The sequence below is a fragment of the Crocodylus siamensis genome, chromosome 4 (genome assembly GCF_052110815.1).
Source record: "Crocodylus siamensis isolate JL-2025a chromosome 4, ASM5211081v1, whole genome shotgun sequence".
Classification (NCBI taxonomy): domain Eukaryota; kingdom Metazoa; phylum Chordata; order Crocodylia; family Crocodylidae; genus Crocodylus; species Crocodylus siamensis.
Genome location: NC_143398.1, coordinates 191417494 through 191440957, shown reverse-complemented (window position 1 = coordinate 191440957; position 23464 = coordinate 191417494). Strand labels below are relative to the sequence as shown.

The 23464-nt window shown below is 44.1% G+C and overlaps 1 protein-coding gene across 1 annotated transcript in view; it reads left to right on the top strand.

Moving 5' to 3' along the window:
* Positions 1–23464, top strand: part of ANKAR (ankyrin and armadillo repeat containing) — a 62162-nt gene that overhangs the window by 30660 nt on the left and 8038 nt on the right. The window contains exons 15-23 of the mRNA XM_090045249.1: positions 1295–1536; positions 1726–1879; positions 1969–2130; positions 4072–4139; positions 5807–5929; positions 7159–7317; positions 9721–9838; positions 12001–12110; positions 12584–12780. Coding sequence (XP_089901375.1) covers positions 1295–1536; positions 1726–1879; positions 1969–2130; positions 4072–4139; positions 5807–5929; positions 7159–7317; positions 9721–9838; positions 12001–12110; positions 12584–12780 — 1333 coding nt within the window. The remainder of the gene's footprint in view (positions 1–1294; positions 1537–1725; positions 1880–1968; positions 2131–4071; positions 4140–5806; positions 5930–7158; positions 7318–9720; positions 9839–12000; positions 12111–12583; positions 12781–23464) is intronic.

The window sequence follows — 23464 nt, the reverse complement described above, 5'->3', positions numbered from 1 at the left end:
CCCAGCCCCACCCCAGTCCTGGCTAGGCAGAGCCACATCCTCCCTGGCCTGGAGCTGTAGCAGGCCTGGTACACGGACCAGCTCGGAGCCTGGGGAAGTGGGGGCAGGTTCTCCCCTCATCTCTCAGAGTTTCTGGGATTCTTCTCAGCCCCAGGACGCGGCCTTTACTGCTCTGCTGAGGGGAAGCGGGTCCCGGCTGGAGCCCGGCACTGGGAGTAGGGTGGGGGAGGCTGGAACATGGAGCCTGGCAGGCACAGAGGGCAGAGAGACAAGCAGCGCCTTCCTTGGAATGGCCCATGCAGGCAGGATCAGAGCACCCTAGAGCCCTGCTCCTCCAGCCTGGGCACGAGGCAGGCGCAGGTCAGGCAGTCCTGGAGCAGGGTTGGGTCCCAGCCGGGCCAGTCCTCCCACCTGGGGGAGTAGGCCACAGGGCAGCAGTATTGGACCTGGCGGTGTAGCCACAGCCCTATAGGGGAGTGTTAAATCAGAGTTCCCCAGCATCCCAGTATTTTGCTGCCCTGGGCCATAGGCAACTAGTGGTCCCTAAGTCGCAGGGGGGCACTTGCCCCCCCCCCCAGCGAACAGTCAGGGATCAGGGGGGTCCCCCTGCAGCTGATCCTGCCAACCAGGGGGAGGGCCCCCCGCCAACCCACAAGTGGTACCGATTGCCACTTCCAGGTGTGCCACTGGCACTTCCGGGTCAGCATGATCGGCCACAGGGTGGACTACTTCTCCTGGCACCCCCCACTCCCTGGCCAGCACTCTCTGGGGGGCACCAGTGCTCTTGCCTGTCCCCCCCTACCCAGGAATGCTGGCTGTGAGGGGGTGCACGTGCACCTCCATGCACCCCCTACATATCACCACTGGGCTGGACTGCAGAGTTCTGCTGCTGCTGTGATTGTGGACTGCAAATCCCAGAGACCTCGGAGGCATCAGGATAAGGAATTGAACACACAGCCTATGCTGGCTACATTCCAGACAGCCATGCTGTAGCAACCCCTGGCTTCTGGCTTGAGCCACTGTAGGCATGTGGCTGCATTTCCTGAAAGAAAAGTGCATGTCTGTTCATTTGTTTATTGGTTCAATCTTTGCAGCTTAGACTAACCTGCAAAGACTGAATCAATTCAGCCTCAAACTTTTTGACTGTCTGTACTTAGCTTATATGTGAATTAGTTCTAACATGTTGAAATGTAAGTACAGGTAATCTGCTATAGATTTTTTTAAAGTAAAAACAATGAAAGAGCTCTTTATTTGTTCTTAAAATCCTATGACTAAACTTGTCTTGCTTTTAAAGATGTTCTACAGGCTGTATCTTCAGCAGCTATTGCAGAACTTGCTCGGGGGAATATACAGATGCAGGAGGCCATTGCAAATGCAGATGCAGTTGGTCTTCTAATTGATCTTCTCCGTGAAAGGAAATTAAGCGTGCAGGTGAAAGGTGCTATGGCTATCGAGGCACTAGCTAACAACAATGTTTATATACAGAAGGAGTTTCTGGCAAAATCAGTAACAAAGTATCTTTTGAAGCTCTTGAAGGCAAGGATTTATTTTTCATTTTTATTCTATTAAAATGTTACATCAGTTTATTCATGAACATGGTGTAATTAGAATCATTAAACATATCTTAATTTCATAGACTAAATATGTTTTTTTTTAGACATGTCAGCCATAAAATTCTTCTAGCAAGGGTATAGTTATTTGGTATTTTCCCCCTCAAATATGCAGGCATTTCACTTGAAAGTTAAAGAACAAGGTGCAACAGCTTTGTGGTCATTGGCAGGACAAACACTGAAGCAGCAAAAGTTCATGGCAGAACAGATTGGGTACAACTTCATTATTGATATGCTTTTGTCACCATCTGATAAAATGCAGTTTGTTGGTAAGCTGTGTGAGTGTGTTGTGCGCTTCTGCAAGATATTAGACAGGTAAATGGATTTTTTAAAAGTACTTTTTTTTTTGTTTTGGAAGGAGGTGAAGCAGTCATAGCTCTTAGCAAAGACAGCAGACTTCATCAAAATCAAATATGTGAAGGGAATGGAATTGGCCCTCTGGTTCGATTGTTGAGAAGCTCAAAAATTGCAGAAGGCACGCTCTTGAGTGTCATTAGAGCCTTGGGGACCATTTGTATTGGTTTGTAGAATCTGTTTTATTGCTTTAAGAGAAAAGAGGTTTTGCATGGAAAAAAACCTACATGTCTATGAAGTTACTCTCAGTTATTTTTAATTGTATGGAGGCAATTATAAGATTAATTTAGAATCTTAAAAAGGGCTACACTGGTTCTATTTGCACATTTCCCTCTATACATTATTTTCTAGAGGATTTAGTTATTCCTGTGCATGAAACTTCATAATGCTCCTTATATTTGTGGGTAATGTAAAAATGACAAGATAATACAGATACATTGTATTATTCTTTTCATGCACTCATTGGCAACATGTAGTGGTTGCACATAGGTGCACATGCACTCCCTGAGCTTGGCAGTGCACCCCCTGCAAAAAGGTGCCACTGACACTGCCGGTGGCTCCTGCAGGCAGTCACTGCTGGCCACCCGCCTCCCCCGGCCCCCCCAACAGCATTGGTGGATGGTTGCTGACTGCTGGTTGGCGCTCACCCCCCTGCCCCAACAGCATTGTGGCTGCCTGCTTGCCTGTTTGAAACTATCAATGAATAAAGAGTATATTTTCTTTAGTATTGATATCTACTGTAGTATTGAACCTAAATGTCATGAAGAAACCTTTAATACCATATGAGACTCTTACTTTGGTCATACTTTGTGCATACTAAAGAATTTTGACACAATAAGCACCAGTTTGAACCCTAGCATGCCACTTACAAAATTCCTTCTAGTGTTATAGCTGAGCCATAGGAGAGGCTCATTAGCTGCTGATCAGTTAATCTGCTTTTCCATGAGCTCCTAATTTGTCATGTTTTGCATGTTTTTCTTTACTTATTATCCTTATTCATTTTATCATATTAATAATTTTAATAAAAACTCTGGGAGCCAAGTCAGACTTTTATTTGGGGAGTTGTAAAAAAAAAAATATATTTTATAGTAAGCCCATCTCCTTAAGATATGTTCAAAAAAGATATTTCTGTTTAATTCTTTTTCATATTTCAGATAGTTTAAGGAAAAATATCCTGTGATACTTTCATAAGATATGATATATGATATGTTATGATATATGATATGATATATAGTTTTGGTCAGGACTGTGGTTTAAACTAGGGCCAGCTGACCTGCCACACACATGGCACAGATAGTCAATGCCTGTGGCACACAGCAGATCAAAGTGGGGGCAGGCACAGTAGCAGATAAGGTTGGAAGCAGAAAGCAGAGCAGTAGACTGTTCCCTGGCTCATTTTCCCTGTCCAGAAAGCTGAGCAGCAGAGGAAGAGTATCCCAGTACCAGTTGGAGAAGGCATGGGGCCTAGTTTGTGGCAAGGTTGGCTTTCACTGGTTTAGACTGAAAAGCTAGGGTGGACCCTTAGTTTGTTTCCAAGTGGTTCCCATGGCACAACACAGTACAGTGCAGATGCCTTTGTTAGCTTACGTTCTGCTAACAGGATAACCATGTTAGCCGGTGCTCTGCTAGTTATCCTTCTCGGCAGGACTAATTGGCCATGGTAGAATCCCACACCACTTCTGGTACCTCATCTAGTTCCTAGGGAGCCATATAGATACACCCTAAATAGAAATAACTTTAAGTGGCCTACCTTTAACTGCTGCTTCTACAGTCTCCAAGACTGAATCTGAGAAAAAAAGTTGATGAAAAAGCAGTAGCTCTTTTACAGTTTGAGTTCTAAGGGCACGTCTGCACAATGCAGTGCTAAACAGGGTATATTAGCTTAGGCAAGATATCATGCTAATACATCTGTATTGTTTTCAGGATCCAAGTTAATTCCTTTAGCTGCGTTGTGCCATGCCACCATTTTTTTCAGGAGTAAAGTGTATATTACAAATACTCTTATGCAATCTGCTTCTACTATGTATATATATTGGGTAATTGTTTCTTTTCTATCTTTCACAAATAATTTATGTAGGATATGTATCTGTCATGTGGACTTTTACAGGTGTGGCTCATATAAACAATCCAATCAGCCAGGAGAACATAGTGGAGGAACAAGCCTTACCAATACTGGTGAATCTACTTAAACATCATAATTCTCTTCAGATAAAGGTGCACAATATTATGGGTGGGTGTGTGGGTATGGGTGTTTGGTAGAGAGTATTAATTATGACTGAATTTTCTGAGAACACTGCATGGCCATCTTTAGGCTGCTGATTCAGAAGGTAGACAAAAAAACCCAAAATATATAATAAGATATCTCAAAAGCCAGCTACTGAAAAACAATTACAAAACATGACTATGAAGTTACTCTCAGTTATTTTTAATTGTATGGAGGCAATTATAAGATTAATTTAGAATCTTAAAAAGGGCTACACTGGTTCTATTTGCACATTTCCCTCTATACATTATTTTCTAGAGGATTTAGTTATTCCTGTGCATGAAACTTCATAATGCTCCTTATATTTGTGGGTAATGTAAAAATGACAAGATAATACAGATACATTGTATTATTCTTTTCATGCACTCATTGGCAACATGTAGTGGTTGCACATAGGTGCACATGCACTCTCTGAGCTTGGCAGTGCACCCCCTGCAAAAAGGTGCCACTGACACTGCCGGTGGCTCCTGCAGGCAGTCACTGCTGGCCACCCGCCTCCCCCGGCCCCCCCAACAGCATTGGTGGATGGTTGCTGACTGCTGGTTGGCGCTCACCCCCCTGCCCCAACAGCATTGTGGCTGCCTGCAGGAGGTCTCTGTGCCCCATGTATTTCCCCCCTCCCCCCCAACAGCATCGTGGCTGCCTGCAGGAGCTCGCCATGTATTTCCCTATGCTGAGTAAGTTGCAAAGGCACAAGTTGATCATGATATGAGTTTACTATATACTGAATAATAAGAAAGGTCCATTTAGTTCAAGGCCCTATTTCTAACAATTTTTGGTACCAGGTTCTTCAGAGGGAGATGGACAAAACTCTGTAAAAGCCCTTGTGAAGAATGGCCCATCAAATAAGTTTCTTGCTAAATGTTTCTCTTCTAAAGTATATATTGTATAAATGCTAACTGTTGCAACTGTGGATGTTTTTATTATCCATATAAATACCTATTCCTTTTTTGAAAGCTACTACATTCTTGTAGCAACAAATTTCACACGCGAAATATATATTTTCCTGAGCGAGGAGGCATGCTCTAGTGGGTTTTTTTAGGGACACAGGTTTTAGCTGTGTTGGTCTACAGGCAAAAATATTCAGAACTCTTGGCAGAGGTGTTATCTTTTATTAAATCAACTAAACAGTTGCAAATAAAGGATTTTTTTGCAACTATTTAGTTTGTCTAATAAAAGATATTGCCTCTGCCAAGATTTCTGAATATACCAGTGCTTTTTTTTGTATTTAAATTTGTTGTTCTTCAGTTCGCTGGAATGTTCTTTGCTCTTATGGGGGAGGGTAAAAATATACATAATTCATGTCACTTGTTTAGCTTTCCCAAGAAGGAATATATGATTAATATATTGCACATCCGATTAAATTGATAATGCTCTTTATTTTGTATGTTATTTAGCTATAATTATATATTATTTCCTTGAAGTATCTAGTATTGTTTCCTATATTAGCCTAAACTTACACACTTCTTTTTCTGCTCTGAAATGATTGATTGTTTATTAAGTACTACATATCATTAATTTGTTCTGCAAGTAAAAGTAAGTATATAATATCTGCATTTTTCTTTAAAATAATGTTTAGGTTGAAGTTGCATATTCCCTGGCTTGCATTGTTTTAAAGAACAGTAAACTACAGGCAGTGTTACAAGAGAAGGAGGGTTTCAGTTACACTGATGTTCTTGAACTTCTTTATGCACCTGATAAGGTATCGCTATTAGTAAATTGGCAGTATTAATTTAGAAGAAAATACTCTATATTTATGTCATAGCATCACCATAAGCTAAGTATGTCATACCAAGTTTACTACACTGTAGCCCCAATCAAAGGTGTGTCTTATATTTTATATTACTTTTAGTCTATTTTAACATAATTGCACAAAATATATATGCTTCCCTTAGCCTTGGACATATAGTTTGAAATTCAAAATGTTCATGGTAGTCTTTAGTACTGCTTAGTGCTGATAAATCATGAGAAGTTGTGGTATGTAAGGGTGATGGAGGAGATATCTTCACAATCCCTGAACAGATTGACATAGAGCTTGGTCGCTGAGCTTTGAGATCCTTTCTCATACTCTACTGCTCTAGATTCTCCTTCGCTGCAATTGTGGAGATGACTGTACATCATCAGTTGTAGTTACTGTTTCAGGGAGCAGAGACGGATCCCTTCCCTACTATTAAAACAGAGCAAAAGAGTATGTTGAATACATTGGTTAGGAGTGAGCAGGATTCACTGGGATATGTGAATATTCTTCCTGTTCTCCTCAAGGTGGTGAGGGTCACTCACTTCTCTAGACTGAGGATTTAGCCTGATATATTTATATGAAAATCAAGAAAAAACAAGACAAAAGTAGAACCAGAGTAATTGGTAACTATTTTAACATATCTAAGAAGACACAGTATGTGTATTATTTCTATAATGTGGTAGTGTTAGAGTGATGTTGTAGCTGTGATAGTCCAAGAATTGTGCGAGAGGCAAGGAGTTCTTAGGGTGATATCTTTTATTAGACAACTGTGTAGTCTGCATAGAGTTAGACAAACTTTTGATATTGTCTTGCATTTGAAAGCTTGTCTAACTCTATCCCAACCATGCAGTTGGTCCAGTAAAAGTCATTACCTTGAGAAATCCTTGCCTCTCACATAATCCCTGGATCATCACAGCTACAACATTACTCTAACACTACTGTAATGTGAAAGATATCAAAATCTGCCACTTACAATGGAAATTATGCAACCTAAAGAAAGAAGGAAGCCAGACTACAGTGACATCTTCTTAAGCCAACTGCTCAGACCTGATGAAGAACGTCTTGCATTCAAAAGCTTGTCTAACTCCATCCCAACTACGCAGTTGGCCCAATAAAAGATATCACCCTAAGAAATCCTTGCCTCCTTAATAATGTGGACCCCTAAAAGTTTAAATGTTTCTCTTATTTTTAAGGACATTTGTTTACGAGCAGGATATGCTTTAGCACTTTTCGCATACAACAATCCTGTCCAGCAGTTCCTGATATTGGAGACTGGAGGAATTACATTGTCCATGTTTGAACCCTTTCTGCAGTCAGAAATCGAGACAGAGAAAGCAATGGCTGCATTTCAGGTATAAGAATGGTGCTTGCAGCACACCAAATAGTTTATGAATTTTAAAAGTTATGAATATTAGTAGTGGTTGTTTTACATATGATCTTATAAGCACAATTGGTAGAAAAAATGCAAACAGTACTTATAGGAGCTTTTTACCGGAAGTTGAATTGGCTTAATATGGTAACATTTACATAGCATTTTTCTAAGCATCCTAATTTTCTCTGTAAACCTCATTCTTAGTTATTGCAAGAATAGTCCAAATCTAGGGTGTTTTTTCATAGTAATACAACATACTGGCTACAGATTTGAGGCCTTTACTCAGACCAAAGTCAATAGGTGTAGAATCTAATTTATCCCCCTCCCACTGCTACAGCAAGAAAAATACATTTGGGAGTCAGGTAGGTCCCTTGCCCTCTGCCTCCCTAACTTCTTCCCCCTTCTTCCAGACCTTCCTTATTGCCAGAGCCTGTCTCCCTGAGCATACACAAAAGGGCAAATTTGAAAACACTAATTTTGGAATAAACATATCTGTAGTAATTTGCATATAGGCAAATTACTATACGTACCTGTTGACTTCATTCATCCAGAATTAATACATTTTACCATTTTTGCTAACTGTTGCAAGTTTTAGCACAGGTGCTCCATAAACACAATTTAAGCAGCACTTTTGTACCTACTAAGATATAGTACAAACTGTCTTTTTTATTTTATTTTGTGTCTTGGGCAAAATCAGTTCCAAATTCAGAGCTCAGTCATTCAAGTCTGTGTGGTGCTACCATTGGCAAGTATCCTACCTCGCAGACTCTTCATCCTGGGACTTCAGATACTCCCAAATCCATGACAGGGTTCCTATGTGCAAGCCCCAAGCCTGGAGGCCTTAGTGTTTAGATGCCCCCTAATCTCACTGTTTCCTAGCCAAAAGGCTGAGGAAGCAAACTGGAGGGAAAACATGAGAGCAATCCGCCATCATTATAAATTGTGTAACTGAGATCTTTGCACACCATAAATTGTGTAGCATAAATTGTGGCCAAGATATAGCATTTTTGACACCGAGGTGAGAGTGTTAGGGCTGTGCAAAATGGGCCCTATTCAATTCAGATTCGGATTTGGCCTGAATCTGGGACAGTGATGTGATCCATTAATTTGGATCACTGTCCCTGATTCGATTCAGCCGAATCTGAATCTGAATATTCGATGCTGATTTGGCAAATAAGTGATTTGGACACAGGCACAGCTTTAAAAGTTTTTTTTCTACATACCTTGAGGTAGCAAGCTTATGATCGCTACAGTGCTAGGGCAGATGGAGCGTCCCACAGGAGCACAGGGAGCTCTCCATCATTTTCAGCAGTGAACCCAGAAATGGGCCGGAAGTACTTCTGGTCCATTTCCGGGTCTGCCAGGAAGCACGCTGGGGGGCCCCCTATGTACCCCTGGCTTGGCGATCGGCCACAGGGGGTCCCTGGGTGCTCCCCCAGACCCAGGAGGCACCAGTCGCCAAGCTGGGGGGGCACCGAGGAGTCCCCCTGTGTTCTGGAAGCGGATCAGGAAGTAGACCGGAAATACTTCTGGTCCACTTCTGGGTCTGCTGCTGAGAGCACTGGGGAGCCCCCTGTGTTTCTGTGGGATGCTGTGTCTGCCCCAGCAACACAGTGCTCAAAGCCCCTGCTACCTAAAGGTATGTAGAAAAAACATTTAAAGCTGTATCTATGTCTGAATTGCCAAATCTGTCCTAATCTCTCTGTATTGATTCGGAGGGTTCTGAATTGATTCGGAGTGATTAAAGGGTCCTCTGATTCAATTTGGATTCAGAGATTCAGCCACCGACTTGGGCTGAATCTCTGCCAAATCAAATCAGGGACTGAAGCTTCGCACAGCCCTAGAGGGTGTCAGGACTGGCTCTGGTCCTCCCGATGCTGACCTGATATTGCAGTACCTCCTGGACTGGTACCATTTCCCTGTGGAACACCCTCCTGGTTATTTAAGGACCACACACAAAAAATGGTTTCCATCACTATGTTTGCCAAATGCAGACCATATGTTTTATAGTCATGCTTGGTGCTGGCTGCATTTCATCAGCTTCATAGCTGGTTTCTATTACTGAACACATGTTGCTTTTGGCAGAATTTTAACGCGAGACAATGGATCTGATGAGGTTTCCTTATATGAATGTAAGGCAAGGGGCTTTTTCACCCATGCTAACTGGGGAAAAGAACCTTGTCTTGTAAATATACCTTTTTCACCCATTGGTGCTATTAATACAGGACAAAATGGCAAATGGTAGAGTTAAGAGTGTTCTGTAAACATATAGCACCATATACAATGCCTCTGTGAATAATACAGGTAGGAAAACAATGGAAATGTTAGAGACCTACTTAAGCAGCATACATTGTTTTAAAACAGTGTCTTTGTTTGATTTCAGATTGTTGTGTTAGCCAGAGTTATAGTGGATGTAGACCAGGTTACTTTGTCTGCTAGAGGTGTTACTATTTTAGTTGAACTACTACATTCTGAAGAGTCAGCTACGCTTGTTCTAACAGGCAAGTAATACAAAAGACGCCACAGGCATGAGTGGGAGGGCAGGCACAGGCACAGGCAAAGGGGTCAGGGCTGGCTGCAGGTTTCCCCTCCCCCACTAAATAAGTTATTTCAGCGCAGGGCAGGCAGTGGCCCAATTGCGGTCTCAACTCAGAGCCTGGAGTCAAAACTAGAGCTGAGGTGTTGCCTGCCCCGGGCCCATACGTGAATGTAAGACAAGGCTTTTTATCCCCCATGTTGATTGAGACAAAAAAAAAAGCAACTGTTGTTCTGGATTTGTGTAAATGCAGTATTGTGCAATGTTAGGTGGCAGACAGGTTGAGAGATAGTAGCATGCCCCAAATATCTACATAAAGGAGTAAGAAGATCTGAGGTTCCCTTTCTATGATGCCAGGGTACACATGTCTCATTTTATGGCATTGGAGGGAAAGAATCTTTGCAGGGCTGCCATTCCAGCTCACATGCAATGGATGGGGAACTGGATGAGACTTTGACTACAGCTGCCCTATCAAAATCTCTAGCCAAAGTAGTTGAACTGGTCTAGAGGGATATGTAGTCTGTGTTTGGAATAAAACTAACCTAGATTGTTTTCCCTTTGTGGCAAAGTGGGGCACAGGAACCAAATAATGATTCAGATTCACAGTTTAGTTCCCGCTTTACTTCTGGGACAATACAGCTTGCACACCATTTCTTAACCAGGCCAGATTTTAAATTTACAATCCAGGCTTCAGTTTTTATTTGGTTATTCATTCTTTTGCCCAGACTTCAATTAGAGTTTTATGATAGTGCAAATAAATAAAAACTCAATAAAGATTTTAAGATTTTGGCCAAAGACCATCAAGGATAGCTATGTAACGTAGCTATCTTAAAATTAATTCCACTTATTAAATCCAACATTTGAAAATAGAACTCCAACATTTTAGGTATAGTATATATTAGGGGTGCAACAATAAAATAATTTTTGGCCAATACTGATGTCCAATTATTAACCAGCCATATCGGTTGATACCAGTCCAATAGCCAATATGCAGTCCAGCAGCTTGGAGAGCAGTGTCTGGATGGTAAGTCTGTGGGAGGACAGGGGTATGCATGGGGACAGATGGAGGCCCCCATGGTGAGGGAGGGAGTGGGGCTGGGGCAGGTGCTGCCCAGCCAAGGTGGTACATGCGACCCCACCAGAAGCAAGGCGGAGCTGCAGGCAACTCATTTGGGGGGCAGCTCCTACCACTGTTTGCACCCCTGGGGGAAGCATGGGGGGCATGTGCCTCCCGGATTTGTGTGGGGCAAAGGTGGGCAGCCCACTGTGGGCTCAGGACCAGAGCTGCGCTCGGGGCAGGCAGTGGCAGGGTGGGTGGGGGTGGCTTTGGGAGGGAGGACTATGGGGGGGTATGTGGAATTATTGGGTGGCAGTAGCCACTCCAAAGGCCCTCCTCCCAGCCCTACAACCACTCACTCTGTCCCCACCTGCCCTGAGCGCAGCCTTGACCCAGCCCCCCTGATGGGAAGAGGTCAGTGTAGCCCCTTATCCTGAGCCTGCAGCAGGCAGCCTGTCTTCACCCTGCACACAAATCCAGGGGGCACACATCCCCCATGCTCCCCCAGGTGTGCACACAGTGGTAGGGAGCCCCCACACCCCCTAGATGAGCCGTTCACAGTTGCATGCTCTGCCCCGGCTGGGCAGTGCCAGCCCCTGCCCCAACTCCATTCCCTCCCCCACCGTGGGGGCCTCGATCTGTCACTCCATGCCCCTTCCCCCCATGCCCCTTCTTCCCCACAGATTTACCAGCCAGTCACTGCTCTCCATGCTGCTGGGCTGCATTCCTGGCTGCATGCATGCTGTGGCTGCATGCATGCACACAACATTTATCAGTGACATTATCAGCTATGCTGGCCAAAAAAAGCCAGTTGCCAATAATGTTAATTTTCCTTTTATCGGCGCCAATCTGATATGAACCAATATATTGGTGCACCTCTACTAAATATATAATTGCACTGAGAATGCAACAAACAGAAGACAAACATTTGTGGTATAATGATTTTTTTAAAAGATATTTCTAAAAGAATATCAGAACATATCATTAAGATGATAGAAGAGATTTGAAATGAGGACAATGATAATATGTTGAGTATTTCGTCCTGTGTAACTCTTATATGTAATTTGTAGGAAAGTTATTGGCTAGCCTGGCTCATACAAGAGTAGGTATTCCAGAAGCAATTACTTCATTAGGAACCATACAACATCTTTGTTATCATTTATACTCGGATAAAGAAGAGGTAAGTTGCGGTAAAGAAAGGAAATACATTTTCATGTTACAGTTTTCAATCCATTTTCCTGTCGTTAATAAAATCTATGCTTACACAGTTAGCAGATGTATGCTAACTGTTTAAATGTTAATAGATGGTCATTATTAAAACTCATTAAACATATGGCATATTAAATAAGATGACTCAGTGATAAGAGGTGAAATCCTGGCAAAACATTGGCTTCAGTGGGCTAGTTTTTCAGTCAAGTGTTTTAGTGTGCATTTACTTACTACTTGTATCCAGACCACAAAAATTCCTACTGATTTTAGGATTCTAATTTTTGGGGTTTTGTCTCATAGGGGGAAAGCTATGGATGTACACTTATTTTATTTTAGTCAAATGGCTGCTTTATTTAATGCAAGGAGTGTACTTTTGAAATTGGCATGCTGGAATAATAATCAGCCTTAAAGCATTGCCAGGGAAAATATTTCTGTTTCTTCTAGGTTCGTATAGCCTCAGCCACTGCTCTTGGATACTTAACGTTCAACCGAACTGCCTATCGCCATCTATTAGTAGAATGCAGGAATAAACCCAAACAGTTCACCCGTCTAATGAATAACCTAAGTAGGGATGCAAGAATAAACCCCGACTTTGTAAAAGAATTCCAGAGACAAAGACGAGTCGGACTGCCCTCTTTAAGGTACTGTATACTGTACATTTGTATAGAGCATTTTAGTAGGAGACGATTCTGCTTTGAAGGGACTTCAAAGCTAATTTTGTATTATACCATAGGCTACTGGTAGGGGGAGCACAGGGGTGCACGTGCCCCCGCAGCAGGGCCGGTGGTCCCCCAACAGCCAATACTGATGTTGTCAGCAGAGCTGGTGCCCCACCTGACAGGGCCAATGCCACCGCCGCTAGCGGCCTCTGCAGGTGCCGCCCCAGATTCAGGAGGCACCAGTCACTCATGTATTCTACTACGTGATTGTACATTCAGGTTATACTGGCAGACTTTATAGAACTAGGAATAAAGAAAATATATTGCATGAGTTCATAGATAAGACTACTTTATTTTCTCACATACAGCAAGCCCCTAAACAAAATACACACCTTGTTTTTGGAAGGCAGAATGTAGAGAAAAAGATTTGTCCAGTGTCATGGCTGACTGTGACAGAGCATGTCTTCCTGGGAACATATAGTGTCCAGGAAGTGTGGCATCCCGGGAGACAATTTGGGTAAGGCAGCTGGCACCAGGAAGTTCCTCACTTGAGCTGTCACCCAAGCTTTCTGGATACTCCATGTTTCCAGGAGGATTTACTGTGTTACACAGGGCTATACCCCACACCAGAGGCAGGCAAAATACGGTCCACAGGCCAGATGTGGCCCATCATGCACTTTAATGCAGCCCGTAGTGCCCCCCAACAAATTACACCCCACCCAGTTCTTCCACCCATGAGGACAGGAGCAAGGCTCGCATGCATATGCACACCCCCCAACATACACTATTGCACCTCACTCCCACCCTTGTGGATGGAAGGGCCCGGCTTGGTCAGCATGCAATTTCCAGGTGGGACTGGTGCTGCCACTACTGCAGCCGCTGGGGACCTGCTTGATCTGGGCAGCAGGTAAGGAAGCAGCAGAGGCGGGAGCAGAGCTGCAGTTGGGCGGGAGTGAAGAACCTGGGGCTGGGAGCTTCACAGAGCCAGTGCCTAGGGGGGCAGTAGCAGTGCAGAGCATGGCTGGGCAGGGGTGGGGGTGTGTGGGAATGTACAGCACTGGCTGGAGCTGTATGCAGCCAGGCACCAGTGCTTGCACTGGGCATAAGTGCCCCAAGCATCCCCATCTACTACTGTGTCGTGGGGGGAGTGTGGGGAATCCTCACACCCCACAAATGCCACATACCTACACCCTGCCCCCACAACACCCCAACATACCCTATACCCCCCACGCACAGAGCCACACACTCTCATAAACCCCCCACACACATGCCCACACCACACTACAGCCTCACCCCAACCACACACTCCCACACACAATATACAAGACTAAGAATTTATTTTTGAGCTGTTATGCAATCACCCCTATATACAGTATGCAAACACAAATTACAGCAAAAATACTTTTTGTAATAAAATTAAAATACGTTGTAGTAGGTGTTTGACTTTTAATCTTATGATTTGTTTTTTTCTGGTTCTAAGATGACAAACCCCCCCCCTCGCAAAAGGAGTATTTCTGGGGGTAAAGAGAGGGACTTCCTATGGCAAAGGTCAGGGGTTAGGGGTGGGGCTTCCAGTCCCAAGTTGGTGACTAGGGCGTGGGCAACTGTTGAGGGATGGAGCTACCCATGCAGCCCTCGAAAGCAACCAAACCTTGTTAAATGGCCCTCCACCCAAATTAATTTCCTGCCCCTGCCATCAAGACTGTTAGTTCTTTACTATAAGTAGTTCTCTATATAAGTTCCTGTAAGTAAAGTGTTGTTTCTAAACCACAAGTTTCATCAAGATATTACCAGCAGCTCACTTGCTGCTTCAGGGACAAGCTACAGTAGTCACCCAATAGATACAGCTGTGAGAGGGTTAAAACTTGACTCTACCCCTTCATCTTGGTAAACGAGACAAGTGGCAGCCGTCTTGGCAGCTGTATGGCATGCAGTGTTGGCATGCAGTGTCACCAGATGTGCTCCATTTCTAGCAAAGCAAACAGCTTTCTCATCCAAATATATACAACCCAATTTTGGAGAACTGATTTGGGGGGGAAAGATGTATGTTGTATGCAAGAAAATACTGTATTTTAACCTGTAAGCAGAATGTTATGTTATTTTGGAAAATACAACAAAGTATAGGGAATATATGGATTAATATTCAGATCTATTACACCATCCATGAAGAATCCTAAGAATTAACTTTTTTATAGTCAAGTCCTCATGTGAATTAGTGCATACTAAGATAACCTAACTAAATCTAGGTAAAAGCAGAGAGAGAAAAGTTTAAGGAAACAAATTAACCGTAAGATTTCACATATGAGTAAATACATTGTCTCTGGGCATTCCAAATATTGTTGTTCTGTTCCCCTTAAAACTAGACTTATGTTCAGTGTGATCATTGATTCTATATCCTTTAGAATGATTTCTCCCAGACCTAAGCAATGTGAATTTTCTGATGCTAAAATGATCAATATAATTTATAATTTCTCATTTAATTTTGTATTCTGACCAGAGCTTTCAAGTTAAAATAATATTTGAATAAAAGAATGCAGCATATAAGGTGATATCTCAATAGTAACCAGAAAGCAAAAATCATCCTGGAATCAGAAAACACTATCCATTCATTGTTCAAGAACAGGTTATGATACAAATAGAAAATACATTGAATGCAACTAGTACCAGTAAACTTATAGGACAATGTATGTGGAAACAACTTGCAGATGACTTCAACTTAGACTCTGATAGGGTTGTTTGGAAGATTTGATATGTAGAGAAATGGGTTGTAACCCACCATACACAACATAACTTTTTATTTTACCTCTTCTAAGTTGATGTAACAAAAAGTAAATACATTATTCTTGCTCAAAACCATGCTTTGGGGTAGTAGTAACGTTTCTGGCATGTCAGTAGTTTGAATGTACCGTACCTTTCAAAAATTTAAATATTAAAAAACAAAACAGTTATTAGAAACAGGAAATTTGGAGCTAAGATTAAATTTACAAAAACTCATTTAGAATCATTTTAGGCAATGGTATCAATATGACAAATTCTGTAGTAATACATCTTTACAGATTTGGGCAGTTTGGAAATTCAAAGTAAACCTTATATAAATTTACCCCAAAAGAGATCAAAAGGCTGGGGTTTTTTGCATATATAATATTGACAGATTTTTTTAATTAGTGCTATACATGTATTTTGCTGATATTAATTGCAATGTTCTTCCTGTCAGTAACCTGCTCTTTTCATGTAAAGTCTCTTCTGTAATTCATAGATTTCATAGACATTAGGGCTGGAAGGGACCTCGAGAGATCATCGAGTCCAGCCCCCTGCCCAAAGGGCAGGAAGTCAGTTGGGGTCATGGGATCCCAGCAAGATAAGCATCCAATTTACTCTTGAAGGTGTTCATTGTAGGTGCTTGAACCACCTCCGATGGTAGACTGTTCCAGACCTTGGGGGCTCGGACAGTAAAGAAATTCTTCCTTATGTCCAGCCTGAAATGGTCTTGCAGGAGTTTGTGACCGTTCGACCTCGTCATCCCTTGGGGCGCTCTGGTGAACAAACGTTCCCCCAGATCCTGGTGGTCACCCCTGATAAACTTATAGGTGGCCATCAGATCACCCCTGAGCCTACGCTTTTCCAGGCTAAAGAGTCCCATGGCTCTCAGCCTGTCATCATCGTAAGATCTGTTTTCCTGACCTCTGATCATGCACGTGGCTCTCCTCTGGACTCTCTCAAGCTTCTCCACATCCTTTTTGAATTGTGGAGCCCAAAACTGGACGCAGTACTCCAGCTGCGGCCTCACCAAGGCCGAGTACAAGGGGAGAATGACGTCCCAGGATTTGCTCGAGAAGCATCTATGGATGCACGCCAGCGTTTTGGTCGCTTTACTAGCCGCAGCATCGCATTGCAGGCTCATGTTCATCTTGTGGTCAATGATGACCCCCAAGTCTCTTTCTTCTGTAGTGCTATCCAACGTAGCACTGCCAAGCCTATAAGGATGCTGCAGGTTTTTCCTCCCACGGTGGAGAACCTTGCATTTTTCAGTGTTAAACACCATCAGGTTCTCATCCGCCCATTTGCTGAGCTTGTCCATGTCAGCCTGGATCACCCACCTATCTTCTGGCATGGATGCTTTGCCCCAAAGTTTGGTGTCATTGGCGAACTTGGCCAGTCCACTCCTGACTCCAGTGTCCACATCATTAATGAAGATGTTGAACAGGATGGGTCCCAGGACAGAGCCTTGAGGGACCCCACTGGTCACAGGGCACCACGATCAGTGACTGCCATCAATTACAACCCTCTGGGTCCGACCACGAAGCCAATTTCCCAGCCAGCGCATCGTGGTGGAGCCAAGGCCACAACTGGCCATTTTGGCCAAGAGGTGATCGTGGGATACCAGATCAAAGGCTTTTTTGAAGTCAAGATATATGACATCAATCTCTTCTCCCCTGTCCAGGTGATAGGTCACCTGGTCATAGAAGGAAATGAGATTGGTCAAACAAGACCTACCCACAACAAACCCGTGCTGGCTTTCCCTTAGAATGTTAGCCTGGGCCAGTCCATCAAGGATGGCCTCCTTAATAAACTTTTCTAAGATCTTCCCCAGGATAGAAGTCAGGCTAATGGGCCTGTAGTTAGCCGGATCCACTCTCCTCCCTTTCTTGAAGATCGGCACCACATTGGCCTTCTTCCAGTCTTCGGGCACTACACCAGAGTGCCAGGAGTTTTCAAAGACCCGTGCCAGGGGCTGGGCTATGACGCTCGCCAGCTCCTTGAGTACCCTGGGGTGCAGATTGTCAGGGCCAGCTGACTTGAAGGTATCCAGCTTCTCAAGATGCTCCTTCACGAGGTCAGCATTTATGGAGGGTAGGGGATCCCCATTACCCGGATCTCCCTGTCCCGTAGCAGGCATGGGCGCCCCATGGGACTGATGAAAGACTGACGCAAAGTACCTATTTAATAGGTTGGCTTTTTCCTGGGTGTCAGTTGTCTGTTGACCCATCTGGTTTAGCAGGGGTCCAACATTGCTCTTGTTTTTCCTCCGGCTCCCCACATATCTGAAAAAGGACTTTTTGTTGTCCTTGATGCTTGAAGCTAGTTGGAGTTCAGTTGCAGCCTTGGCTTTCCTGGTTTGCTCCCTGCAGGACTGGACCAGTGCAGAATAATTCTCCTTGGAGGTGAATCCTGTCCTCCATCCTTTGTAGGCTTTCCTTTTTAGCTGCAGGAGGTCCGCTAGGTCCCTAGAGAGCCAGGAGGGCTGCTGTGCCTTCTTGCTGCCTTTCCTCCGTGTTGGAATAGATTTAGCTTGTGCATTGAGGATCGCTTCCTTGAGAAGCAACCATTCTTCTTGAACTCCCATCTCCCTGGGGTCACGGTCCCTGAGGGCCTGACCGACAAGCCTCTTGAGCTTGTCAAAGTCAGCTTTTCTGAAGTCAAGGACTTCTGTGTTGCTGACTGACTTGCTAGCTTTACGGCGGATGGTGAAAGTGATCAGCTCATGGTCGCTGTCACCCAGCCTCCCATCGATCACTAGGTCACCGATTAGGTCGTCCCCCGTAGCCAGTACCAGGTCGAGCAGCGCTTTGCCTCTCGTTGGCCCATAGACTTCTTGAGTCAGGTAGAGGTCATCCACGCACGAGAGAAAGCTTTGCGACCACTTGGATTTTGCTGAGTGATCTTCCCAGGAGATGTCCGGGTAATTGAAGTCACCCATGACAACCAAGGTCCTGGAGCAAGCGGCCTCAGTCAGTTCCCGGGTGAACTCCTGGTCAAGCTCAGGACTGGACCCAAAGACACTTTGACTAATTGCTACAAAAGGGGGTCAAAGAACTATTCCTCTAGGATTCCGAATGTCTTCAGTACTTTGCAGGATTCAAACTTTAACAAGCGTGTGGAGAATTGCCTTTAACAGGTTCTTTGTTAAATGAAGAATCTGTAATGTTATTTTAGGAATCACTGTAAATAGGTGACAAAGTGGCATCTGGTTTGAATATAGCAAGGGAGAAATCAGATGAGTGCTCTGAGAACAGGCTTCCTCTTTGGTCCAGGTTGCAGATACTTGGCATTAGTCCTTTTGCATGCATACAGTACTTCGTCCTCTATGCTAACTTAGCTGTGCTACCATTGTAGATGGATGAGGTACAGAGCTTAAATTAATCCTTTAATTTACTCTTATCTAGAACATGTGGAACTTTGCAGCATATTGGGCTGGGGGAGCGAGCAGGGGCTGGGGCCAGGTGGGGGTCCCCCATTGTCCCTTCCCCCCTCCTCCAGGCCCACCCACCCCCTACTTACTCCACGTGGAGCCCAGGTCCAGGTCCCTACAGCTAGCATGCTGCTTCATAAGAAGGCTTTTTTATGAATTGGAAATCCTCAATTAGCCTTATAAATTAGATGGGAATCCCTGTATATGTTATAGAAATGCAGCTACCTCTGGCATTTAAACAGTACACAGAAATATTACACGACAAAAAAATGCAGATAGTTTATATACATTTATTTACAAGGGAATTGTAGGTTGGCTGAATATATGTACCCTACAATACCAGCAGTGCAAGCAGATAACAGTTCTTTGCTGCCTTAAAAATCTGCAAATCATAGAAGGAGCAAAGCTGTAAGTGCTAGACTTGCAATTCAGATATAAAAGGTTGCCAACCTTGCATCTTTTCGCTGGTGACCATTGCAAGAAAACTCCAGCTGCTTCATTGGTGTAGCTGGAAACCAGTGGGTGAATGCCACCTCTTGCCCCCCGTAGTCTTGCCTGCTGCTTAATCTGGAGCCTTCAGTTACTGTTGGAGACTAAAATCAGAGGCAGAGGAAAATACGGGAGGTGAGTGGCAATAGCATTCACCTTCTGGGTTCCGTATCAGTGTCAACACAGCTGGTCTGGCAGCCATGCCAACAAGCTGTCCTAACATCAGAGGTGGGTCATCTAACATGGGAGAAGCTCCACAGGGCCACATGACTTAGAAGCCCCTGCTTTAAGTGATCCTTGACTCCAATATTCTTCAAAACCCCAAAGCATCTGTACCATAACATTTACTACAGAAAACTTTGATGCTGCTTGGAGGTGGCAGTGGTGGTGAGGTGGGGGCACACTGGACCTGGCCTGGCTCCAAAATAGAGGGCATGGCCGGGGGGGGGTGCAATGGACCCCACAATGACAGTGGCGGGGGACAGGCTGGCAGAGTGGGGGGAAGGAGGAGTGCCCCTCCCAAGGAGCAGGAAGGGGCGCTCCTCCTCCCCCCTCGGCCCTGGCCCAAAACCAGCGGAGGGAAGAAGGAGCAGCAGGCCTGGCCTCGAAGGTCGGGGAGAGCAGGGCCAGACACAGGCTGCTGTCCCTGGCTGCCCCGCCTCATAGTTTTTGACAGGCAGTTGGCTACTAATAAAATAAATTCTAAATATCTATACAGTTTGGCATTCTGGGTGAGGGTTTGTGAGGGTGGTGTGGGAGTGTGGAAGTGGGCATATAGGGGGAGCTGCTCAGGAGGGGTGGGTGCCCCTTTGCACAGCTCAAGGACTGCCCCCCCATAGGGCCACAGCTCCCCAACAGGAGCCACAAGTCCCCCCGCAAGAGCTATCGCTCCCCCTGCAGGGCCCACATGCCCCCCCACCCGGCCTCATCCCTCGCTTGCTCCCCTAGCCCCTCCAGTCGCTTCCCCACTCAGTCCCAGCCCCTGATCACTGCCCGACTCGGTCCCAGCCCCAGCAGCATCCCAGGCCTCAACCCTGGCTCCCCCCCCAAAAACCCCCAAATTTTGTCAGCTGTAGCAGTGGCCATGGGGACCACTGGGGCCTCATGGCAGAGCAATCCTTCATAATGTGAGGCAACAGGGATTAGCCCCATCCAGCTGGCACCTGCACTGCAGCTGTTGCATCACATGGGTGCTGTGTGGTTCAGCAGGGCACTGCGTGCTGTCTGGGAGCTCAGCAAATGGGGCTGAGCAGCACCGGGCTCTGGGTGACAGCTAGAGCCACCCTGAGCTCCGAGACAGCGCACAGCACTGCTTGGTGCCCTACCCTATTGAGCCACTTAGCACCCACAGTGGCAGCGTGGATGTCAGGAGGCTGGGACCTGACAGTAACCACTACAGCAAGTGAGTGCAGGGTTTTTTGGGGGTGGGGGTACCAGGATGCTGGGCTGGGCAAGTCAGTGATGGGGGGCTGGGGGAGCGAGCAGGGGCTGGGGCCAGGTGGGGGTCCCCCATTGTCCCTTCCCCGCTCCTCCAGGCCCACCCACCCCCTTCTTACTCCACATGGAGCCCAGGTCCAGGTCCCTACAGCTAGCATGCTGCTTGCTGCACGGGCAGGCAGAGTGCTTCAGCATCCATGCCTTACCCCGCTGTTTTGCGGCATGGTTTGTTGTTTTTTTTGCCCCTGGATATCCAGGGGTCTAAATTTGCAGCACGGGGAACGTTTTTTGTTTCCGCACATTCATCTTGCAGCGTCTCAAACCTGTTGACGTGCATGCTCATCTGGATGCGCCCCATGATTCTGTCAGTTAGGCTTAATTAAACCACCTTTAAGTAAAAGCATTACTAAAACCAGGTGCAGTTTTCAGTCTCAGAATTTTACAATCAGGAGAAAGGAGTGTTCAAACCACAAGAATGAGAAATAAAAAAAAAATACTGGCTAAGGCCTGGTGCAGTTCAGTCTGAACTCATTTTGAAGGCTGTCCGCTAAAGGTTGCAGAAGATACCACTTCAAGCATAGCGATTGGCCAGTTTTTCTCTTAAAATTCCTCTTGTATTAGTTGTTCATAAAAAGGCATTTCCTTTTCTTTTAGCACTCTATATGTATTTGTGTCAACTGGTATTTGTGTCTGCTGCTGCCATTTCACTATCTCTCCATTTCTCATTTATTCAGTAACTAACAGCAAATAACTCTTAGTAATGATGTTTGTTTGCATTTTATACAGCACCTCCAATTTTTAAACAGACAAATAAGAATAAGGAGTCATAAAATGCAACGTATTCATTTCAAGGACCAGAAAGAGCTGTTGGGATATAATTTCAAGTACTTGCTTTACTCTCTTATAAGACCTGCAGATGCTAGAGGTTAATTATTTTTTGTTTAATCATGCAAAATCTAAATCAAGATAATATAAATATGTAAGCAATTTTTGTAGAATGTCCTTATAATGCGTGGGGATTTTTTTCCGGCTTTTTCAGTTCAAATTCTTTGTTGCAATTTGGGGCAGTAAAGATCCTGAGTATACTGGTACCTTTCTAGTTTTAGTGCATGGGAATGAGTCATTGAGGTGGAAAGTCAGTGATAGGCGTCTGCAGCCCTTTGGCAGGTTCCCTCATCTTCAACATGGAAAAGGTTGTGGAGGGAGAAGGGTGGCTGGATGACATGCAGTTGCGGGCAACTCCTAGTACAACTGCCTCCAGAGTAATTGTGGGAATTGTAGTGAGGTGATAGAGTTTGTCTCCCATTTCTCTTCAGCTGTTTATTTGGAGCAACATTTGCCATTTAATCTTAGAGATCCCAGTTCATCAACTTTTGTGCACAAAACTTCCACTGAAGTCTGTGAACTTTGCATGCAGGTAGCCAGAAGGACTGTGTACAGGAAAGTACTTGCTTATAACTGCAGTACTTTGAATGTAGTATCATCTGTGAATTCATTCTGATACTTTAACCTACTCTAACCTCTCCTTCAGAATTGCAATACTTCTGCAATGCAGAAGTGACCATTATGCCATCTAATTCACAAATGAAGTACCTGTAACAAGAATTTATTAACCAAATTCTAGATTGAGCTATTCATCTCCTGATGTCACGTGTCTTGGGTACCAACCATAGCCAAAAGTGTTGGTGTGGAGAATGATGCAGGTAAGCATGTCCCACGTGATTAAAAAAAATGAGATTTTGAAGCATGTACATATTTTAACAGGTATCTATTTTGAGATCTTAGCTTGAGAGCTTGCTGGCCTAACTCTGCTCCCCTTAATGTCAATAGAAGTCTTAAGAATCTTTGCATGTGGCTACAGAATGTGCGTGCAGATAGTGTAAGAAGTGTAACCTAAGTACAGGATGGTCTTGTTGCTTGTGAGGAAATAGTACAAGTTATCTTCTCATTTGGCGATAAAACACTGTTATATTTTGTTTCTAAATATATGGCATCTTCAGTCTTATGCATTTGTTCACTTCATCTTTGTTTCATTAAAGTCTTGTATAATCTGGGATGAATAAAGGAAAGGAGAAAAGGAATAAATATAATAAAAAAAATCAAAGGAGAAATCTTCAATTCAATTTTTATTTTGTTTTCTAAATCCTAATTACATTGTTGTGGTAATATTTTTTTTTCAGTTAGGGTTAATAATAAAAATTGACAGCCACTCTTTGGAATCCATAGGACTTTGACTATTGATTATTTATGGTATTAACTAGATAATTTAGCTAAGTTGATTAATTTTAGTGTGATATAGCTGCTAGCAATTTGATGATAGTATTTCTTGGTTCTTAATATAATCTACTATTAATAGTAACATAGCATTAGTAATATACTTATTCTTTTTAGTATAAATAAAAGTTATAAAAAGAATAAATGAGTCATTTCTTTCAGTAAAAAGCATGGGCCAAAACCATTGACAATCTGGGTGCGTATTAATAGGTACCTGAGAAACCTGTTTCCTCTTTAAAGAACCTTTCCCCCTTAGAACATGCATGTTTTTCTTGA